General features: G+C 36.8%; 1 protein-coding gene across 1 annotated transcript; it reads right to left on the bottom strand.

Moving 5' to 3' along the window:
* Positions 1–3,434: 3,434 nt before the first annotated feature.
* Positions 3,435–5,676, bottom strand: LOC131656054 (leucine-rich repeat receptor-like serine/threonine/tyrosine-protein kinase SOBIR1). The gene has a single exon (XM_058925840.1). It carries the CDS (start codon positions 5,570–5,572, stop codon positions 3,674–3,676), a length of 1,899 nt encoding a protein of 632 aa, XP_058781823.1. The 5' UTR covers positions 5,573–5,676; the 3' UTR covers positions 3,435–3,673.
* Positions 5,677–9,117: the final 3,441 nt, after the last annotated feature.

Raw genomic sequence — 9,117 nt, 5'->3', positions numbered from 1 at the left:
GTTCCAGTCCCACTTGCTCATTTCGTTTACTCGAACGTCTCTACTAACTATCACCTTCTTGCTTATGGGATCAAACAGCCTGTACCCTTTTGTCTTCTCATCATATCCAATGAATATGTATTTCTGAATTTTGTCTTCAAGCTTTGTTCTTCGTTGATCCGATACGTGTGCATAAGCCACACTACTAAATACTTTAAAATGAGAAACTGTTGGCTTTTGTCCGCTCCATGCTTCTTGTGGTGTTTGATCTTCTAACTTCGAATGTGGACATCGATTCTGAACATAAATGGCACATTGTGCAGCTTCTGTCCAAAATTCCTTCGACATGTTCTTGCTCTTAAGCATTGATCGAACCATGTCGAGAACTGTTCGATTCTTCCTTTCAGCCACACCGTTTTGTTGAGGTGAATATGGTGCAGTTAGAAATCTCCTTATGCCCTGCTCTTCACAATACTTCATAAAGGCTGTCGAAGTATACTCACCACCTCTGTCAGATCGAACTACTTTGATGTGTCTGTCAGTTGCCTTCTCCACCATCACTTTGAACTTTTTGAACACCTCGAATGCTTCAGATTTTTCTTTTAAAAAATAAACCCAGGTCTTTCATGAGAAATCATCGATAAAGGAAATGAAATACCTTTTGCCACTGAAAGATTCCGGAGTGATTGGCCCACATATGTCGGTATGAATCAGTTCGAGAATATGTTTAAATTGATATTCTGCCTTCTTTTGAAATGAAGTTCTGGTTTGTTTGCTAAGCACACACTCTTCACAAAACTTTCCTTCATAGTCCATGTCTGGTAGCCCATGCACCATGTTCCTCTTTGCTAACCTTCTCAAACCAGCATGATGTAGATGACCAAAACGTAGATGCCACAACGACGCTTTGTCTTCGACATTGACTTGCAAACATTTTCCTCGAACACTTCTCAAGTTCAGTTTGTACATTCGATTTTTCCCCTTTTCGACTTGAGCAACCAGATGCCCTACCTTGTCCTTCAAGTGTAATATCCGATCTTTCATGAATATCGAATAACCTTTTTCTGTGAGTTGCCCCAAACTCAAAATATTTGTCTTGAGATCTGGTACATAGTACACATCTTGGATTGACCCAGTCAAGTCATCCTTCTGCAAGTAACAAATCGTACCTTTGCCTTCGACCTTCACTTTCGATGCATCTCCGAAAGACACATGACCATCTTCAATCTTTTGCATTTCTTTAAATAGGTGTTTGTGACCACACATATGGTTACTTGCCCCTGAGTCAAGATACCACATATTATCATTATTCGCGTCAACTTCTTTTTGAGTCATCAGCAGAAAGCCTTCATTCGCTTCGGCTTCCAAAGCTAGATTGGTTGTTTCTTCTACCTTCTTTTCGACTCGACAATCTTTTGCAAGATGTCCCACTTTATCACAGTTATAGCATTTGTAGGAGTTACAATCTTTTGCATAATGACCATGTTTGTTACACTTGTAACATTCGATGTTGGATTAGTTCGACCGACCACCTCTTTGACCACGTCCTCTGCCACGCCAATTTTGCTGGCTAGACTGTCCTCTCTCGAAGTTGCTGCCTCGACCACTTCGACCACTGTCACGACCTCCACGGCCACGTCCTCTTCCTCGAAAGTTTTGAGAAAAGAGCACCTTTTCATCTTTGGTGGACTCCTTGGTCTGAACTGCTTCGTCGTTTGTCTCCTCCTTCTTTTTGATCTTACGTTGTTCGTGTGCCTCGAGAGAACCAGTTAGCTCTTCGACTGTGAGCGTTGCAAGGTCCTTCGACTCTTCTATCGCGCACACAACATTCTCAAAGTTATCAGTTAAAGATCTGAGAATCTTTTCGACAATACGAGCATCAGTCATCGTTTCTCCATTTCGGTTGAGTTTATTCACCACTGTTTGCAAACGCGTGATGTATTCTGATACAGTTTCCGACTCCTTCATCTTCATTCTCTCCAGTTCTCCTCGAAGAGTTTGAAGACGAACTTGCTTGACTCGGTCAGCTCCTTTGTATACTTTTTCTAACGTGTCCCATGCTTGTTTCGAAGTCGTTGCACCTGCAATCTTTTCAAAGCCTGATTCATCAACAGCTCGGAACAAGATGTACAGTGCCGTCTTATCCTTCGAACGCGTCTCTTTCAACGCCTTGGTTTGAGCCGCTGTATACCCCGTGGTATCTGGTTCTGTGAAACCAGTTTCGACCGTCTCCCACGAATCTAGAGATCCAAGAAGAGCTTTCATTTGGATACTCCAGTTTTCGTAATTCGCCTTCGTTAATCGTGGTAGCGGCATTTGACTCATCGTATTCGCCATTAGCTCTGATACCAATTTGTAAAAAACTGACTGCTAGTTCTATTCTGCAGTTGTAACAATTTTGGACACTTTTAACATTATACTTCCACTGGTGGAAGACTTGCTTTAAAACTGCACAGAACACTTTTTACACTATACTTTCACTGGTGGATATCTTACTTTAAAACTGAACTTTTTACTTGTTGAAAATGAAAATACAAACAAGTCTTTATATAGACCTAAAAGACTTCTGCTATACTAGGAAATTAAAGCAAATAAATACTCTTAATATGCCACTATCTCTTGGCTTTTTCACTACAAGAACTCTTGGCCTTTCAACTACAAGAGACTCTTTATTTTTCACTAACTTATCAATAAAACCCACTTAATAACATTAAAATTAAAGTTTATTCAACATTCCCTTTCTCAGCCATGTGGTTATTTTCAAAATACATCGTATGGCCTAACTTCCTACTAACACATCCACTCTTTTGACTAAGGCTCTAGTAGTATCCTAACAAATTCACAACTAATTTGAAATTTGGAGTTCTTCAGTTAGGGATCACATAGCAATTTTTTATGTAACCTGAGTTACCAAGTGAAGGTAAATAATCTCAACCATTCATTAATTTCAAACTCTTCTTAATTCTGGTATTATCAGTCAATAAATGCAAATAAGCTTGACCGTTGTTGCAACTCTCTTGGTTGTACATTCTAAGTGTAAATGCAATGCTAATTATTTGTGAGGCAGTCAATGCAAAATACAAGGAAGCTCACTTGTAAACTTCTCTTTGTTCTTGTCAAAGGAGGAAATTGTTCTTGTCAAAGGAGGAAAATGAGAAACACATTTAGTCCTTGCTTCAATACTAGTGTGAAGTATGAACATGTTGACTTTGCATACATATTGCAATATTTTATAGAATAAAGAGTGAAGAAAAAACTGTATAAAGAAAATATAAAATAAAAGAAGTAGAAAATTTTGGAATTGTATTCTGTCATTTTGACTGTTGATACAGATTGTATCTTTGTATTGTGTTGTGCCTATTCACTCTTTTGTCCAAATTCAATGCTTAACAATCATAGTGCTGCTTTTTCTTTTCTTAATTAATGATGAAAAATGCTTATAATAATAATAATACTCATAAGGAAAGTATGGTAATAATATGAAAGTATTTTATTTACTTGATCAATACAGAAACATAGTGCAACAAGATAGTTACAGATTCAATTAGACACACATAATCACAATGCTGAATTTCAATCTATCTTACTTTTTCTTTTCTTGAAATTCAGCATGTTGTAATGTAACAATACTATTATAATGACACACTTAATAACACATTATTATACATTTTATTTCATATATTCATCAAATTAACTAGTGCTTGATTTGGAACAACATGATCCTGACATTCTTACTATCAGGCCTCTCTTTAGGATTATCCATGGTGCAAAAGCAAGCAATTTTCAAAACCAGAAGCATCTGTTCCTCATAACCATTACCAATGAGCTTTGCATCAATTGCGTCCTTCGGATTTTCGGAAGTCATCACATTTCTCATCCACTTGACCAAACTCATCTCATCAGTACTCTGAAAAAAATCATCAGAAGGAAGCTTTCCTATCACCAAAACACCAAGCATAACACCAAAGCTAAATATGTCACACTTGTCACTGAATTTGAATATCTGATGATACTCGGGCGCGATATATCCCACCGTGCCAGCTACGTTCGAAGTACTGATATGCGTCTGCGCATCAGGCATTGCTTTCGCGAGTCCAAAATCCGCAATCCTAGCTTCCATATCATCGTCAAGAAGAATATTTGCAGGCTTAAGATCACGATGAATAATGCGAGGACTATGGCTCGTGTGAAGGTATTCAAGCCCTTCCGCGATACCAAGTGCAATCCTATGCCTTGTCAACCAATCCAACTCTGCTTCACCTCTTTCAACTTTGCTCAACATATCCTGCAAACTTCCATTCTTCATAAACTCATACACAAGGTAATGACAATCCGGTCTAGAAACATGAGCCAAAAGTGGCAAAAGATTGCGATGACGAATCTGACCGACAGTATCAATCTCCGACTTAATCTGTCGCATCTTCTTATGCAGAAGCTTACTATCTTCTTCAGCCAACTCCGCTGCATCCTTCGACGGCTGAATAATCTTCTTGATAGCAATCATTTTACCATTACTTCCCGGTAACTCGGCCTTGTAAACCTCGCCACATCCACCTCTTCCGATAAGTTCCAACGAAGCTAAACCGTCTTCTTTCTCCAAGAAAGCTAAATCCTCAGCTTTCTTAATCAAAGAACTATAAATTGCAGGACCAGAACCTTTTCCTCTTCCTTTAATCACAATCAAAGCCAACTTAAACAACAACGAAAACACGAAACCGGATAGTATCCCAGCGAATGCTCCTGCAATGAATCCAAGAATCCATCCAGTAAGCTTCCTCCTGTTCTTATGATTATGGTGATGATCCACTGCTGCAGGACCAGGTGCTGGAGCAGGCGAATTAGAACGAGAACGACTCCTTGTTCCATTTGAATTCGAATTCGAATTCTCAGCAAGGATATACCGCTTATTCGCGGTATTGGTATCGGTATTAGTATTATCATATTCTAGAAGCTTCTGATTCAACGGCAGGGCTTCGAGAAAACCGTTACCAGAGAAGTTAAAGTGTCTGAGATTACGAAAAGACCGAACCGAAGCGGGGATTCTTCCTGTAAAGTGATTGTTTGCAACAGAAAGAGTTTCTAAATTTGGAAAATATCGAAGAAAATTCAAGTTTCCGGAGAGTTTATTTCCAGAAATATCAAGAAAACGAAGACGGACGAGAGAAGAGAATTCATTAGGAACTTCGCCGGAGAAAAAATTATTAGCAATATTAAGAATCTCGAGTTTTCTGCAGTCAACTATGGAGGAAGGGATACGGTCAACGAGTTTGTTGTTTGGAAGAGAGAGTTCTTTGAGTTCAGTTAGTTTTCCAATGGTTGGTGAAAGAGTGCCTACGAGTTTCTTTGATTTGAAAACGAGTTTTGTGACTCGGAGGGAGTAGCTTTCGTTGGCGGTGAGTCGTCGTTCGCAGAATACACCCTCCGTGTTACACGGGTGGTTTGTGGTGTTGGTTTTGAGGCCGAAGTTGTTTTGGAGAGATGCGAGGGCTTTTGCGTCGGAAGGGTGGAGGTGGAGTTTGGCATGAATGGGAAAAAGAAGAGAGAGGAATGAGAAGAGTAAGAGGATTCGGTGGATAGTGTTGTTTTTAGCCATTGAGGCTAATTGGAAGTGGAACGGGAAATGGAAGAATCTGTGTTTGAAAAATCGTTGTGCTGGATGGTTGTTTAAGATGATTTTGTTTTATTTTTTATAGGCATAAAACGTGTGGACTACTCACAGACTTTGTACTCAGTCTTCTTTCAGCTTTGAATTTTCTTGCACCATTTTAGAAGTTTTGGCATTTTAATATTATTTTGTGATTGGTCTTCTTTTTTTTTTCTTTTAGTATTATTGTTGTGTTTACTCTTGTGTCACTCACTCTCTTGTATGATATTGAAAACAATCTATATGGTCCAATGGAGAATTGCTTATTATCTTCATAATCAACTTTGATGAAAAATAAAAACGTAATAATAAAGTTTTATCTCATTTAATTAGCTTGATTACATCCATCAAATTTCACTATAATGTTATATCAAAGTTTATGTCTTCTAACCAATTGTTAGTTGATCTAGTGGTGATTGATTGTTTCTTTGGTAGAAAAAACCACAGTTCGATCCTCCACACCTGCGGTTGGGAAAAAGGTTGAAATCACACATTCAATGCAACATATTTTTTCTGTTACATTTACTTTATTCTCGTGTCGATTCTAAATCGCTTAGCATTTTGTCTCATGAAATATTGCAAGTCTTACCGATGTTCGATAAAAAAATTATTTTAGCTTTAGTGGTACTTTTGTGTCATAGAAAATCTTTGAGGCTCTCCTCCATTTTAGTCATCCGACTTGAATTCGATAATTAATATTCTCCTATATTTCACCTTCATTTTGTATAACAGATCCAAGATACTAAAACACGTGACTTGTGGTATGATATGGGCTATAACTTTCACCGCTAGGTTAGAAAAATGTTTCTCCTTTTGCTAAACTTACTTTCCATATACTTTGTCCTACTTTTGTTAAAGCACAAGCCACATGTTTCTAAGACTCGTCTACAACCTCTCATTTAAATTCTGCTTTGACTCTTCAAGTAGGATTATATCATTTGCAAAAAGCATACATCTCGGTACTAGATCTTGGATGTGTTACGTGAATACATATAAAATTAAAGTAAAAATGTAAGGGTTTAGGGTTGAATCATTTTTCTCTTCACTTTGTGTTCGCACACTAGTAGATACCCCCTTCATACATGTCATGGATAAATCAAACATAGGCAATCATAACTCCTTTTTTCACTAGGGATTTCAATAAAGATCTCTCTAGGAACTCTATATACCGCATTCTCCAAGTCAATGAAAATTAAGTACAGGTCTTGTTGATCCATCCGACGTTGCTCCATCACACGTCATAGTAAAGAGATCATTTCCATGGTTGGCCTCCAAGGCTTAAAACCAATTGATTATCATTAACTTGAATTTCTTTTCTTAGTCTTCATTCAATCATTCTTTTCCATAATCTCATGGTATGACTCATAAGTTTAATCCCTTTATAATTTAAACAATTTTGTACATCCCCTTATTCTTATACATTGGAACTAAAGTACTTCTTCTTCATTCATCTGACATTTGCTTGGACATCATAATTTTCTTAAAGAGTTTGTTGAGCCACTCCATGTCTTTATCATCAAGAATTTTCCATACTCCAACAATATTGTTACTCATCCTTTTAAATGCTTTATTCACCTCTTGTTTTTGAATTTGACTATAATAATTATAGTTTCGATCTTTTTCTCTAATGTCAACCATGTTAGTTTCCAATGAGATATCATGTTCTTAATTGAATAATTTATAGAAATAAATCTTCCACCTATTCTTTATGTTATTTTATTGAACCAAGACTTCACCTTCTTCATCTTTAACACATTTCAATTGATCCAAATATCTTGTCTTTCTTTCCCTTCCTTTAAAAAGTCTATTTGTAACGCCCGTTTTTATTTCAATTATTTATTTTATATGTGTTATGTGAATCATTTATTTGATTATGTGTTAATTGTGTGTTTAATTGATTTTATGTTATTTATTGGGAATTATTAGTAAATAACATAAGTTAGTAAGGTTATTGATTAGTGGGCCTATAGAATTAGTAATTGAGAGGTGCTAATTAGAGCCCATTAGCAATTTGAGAGTTAGTAAGGGTTTAACAAAACAAGGGTTTTAGAGAATAGAGAGTTAGAAGCTCATTTGGTGAAATTGGGAAAAGAAGAGAAGAGAGAAGAGAATAGGAGAAAACTAGGTTTGAAGATAGAGTTGACTTCAATCGAAAACCTAAGGTAAGGGTGGGATTCTTTCATGATAAGGGATTGTATGATGATTGGTTATGTTGGGGATTTGATTGTATACTTTAATATCCATGTCTATGTGAGAAATTGAAACATTGATGTGTTGGTAAATGTTGAAATTGATGTTTGATTTATTGTGTAATTGATGCAATTGACATGTGTATTTAAATAGAAGTATGATACTGATATTGGACCTGAAAATTTATGACTTAAAATGATGTTTTGATATGTAAGAGTTGAGTTTTTGGGGTTTTGGAGAGTAGAATTCGTAGCAGCAGAAATTCAGGTTTTTGGCTCTGGTTCAGTAAGGTAACCGGTTACATGTTTTGGGATAACCGGTTACATCCTTTGAAAATGGGGATTTTGGGCTACTGGACGTCAAGTAACCGACTACATGTTTTGAGGTAACCGGTTACATAGTGCAAAATTTGTGTAACAGAGGCAGATTCAGGGGATGTAATTAGTTACATCCTTGTGGTAACCGGTTACATTGCTGAAGCTAACAGTTTTTCCAAACTTTGAAAATTCGTATCTTTTGACTCGGATGTTCGTTTAACGCACCGTTTGAACCTCCGTAAAGCTGAAATTAATTCCTATCTAATGAAATTGATTTGAATATCTTTTGAAAACTTTTCTTGAATTATATTTTCTCGATTTGATGATGTTTTGTGAAGTTGGATATTTGTGCATGTTTGTATACCGTAAAGACGTGATTAAGACGTAATAAATTACTATCATAGTAATGATATGATTGTTGCCATAGAACCTTGGCATTGAGTTGATCTTGTTTAGATGATGTAGCGACATGTTGTTTATGTTGTATTTATGGATGTGCATCATTTGAGTCGCATCCATTGCATTGTTTGAGACGGCCTTAATGGAAAATGTTTGAGACGACCTTAATGGCAAATGTTTGAGACGACCCAAAGGCAATTGTTTGAGACGGGAGTTTTACTCCAATGGTACCACATGCATACGCATAAGTTGAGTCGCATTTTGAATTGTTATGATTATGAGATTAATGTCATTATTCTGTGTTGATGAGATAATTGTGATGTGATTTTGTCGTTATATTTGATTAGTAACTATGTTGTGGTGATGCAAGTGCTTAAGTTGAGAAGTGGTGGATTGAGTATGATCTTATCTTTTCTATAAGTATTATCATACGTTCCTTTATACTGTTTGATATCTCACCCCTTCTGTTTGAATGTTAGCCTTTGTTGGTAACGTGCAGGTAACGATGAAGAGTAGCTGTTTGTCGTTAGTAGCTCGAGTTGTGTTCATTGCTTTGATACGTAGCACTCGGGGGGATTGTCGTTTGTT

Source organism: Vicia villosa, linkage group LG3, assembly GCF_029867415.1.
Source record: "Vicia villosa cultivar HV-30 ecotype Madison, WI linkage group LG3, Vvil1.0, whole genome shotgun sequence".
Classification (NCBI taxonomy): Eukaryota; Viridiplantae; Streptophyta; class Magnoliopsida; order Fabales; family Fabaceae; genus Vicia; species Vicia villosa.
The sequence above is the reverse complement of the archived record's forward strand: the minus strand, read 5'-3'. Positions and strand labels throughout refer to the sequence as shown.

Excerpts from the sequence above, each read along its gene's own strand:
- LOC131656054 (XM_058925840.1), bottom strand. The coding sequence starts at position 5,572 with ATGGCTAAAAACAACACTATCCACCGAATCCTCTTACTCTTCTCATTC.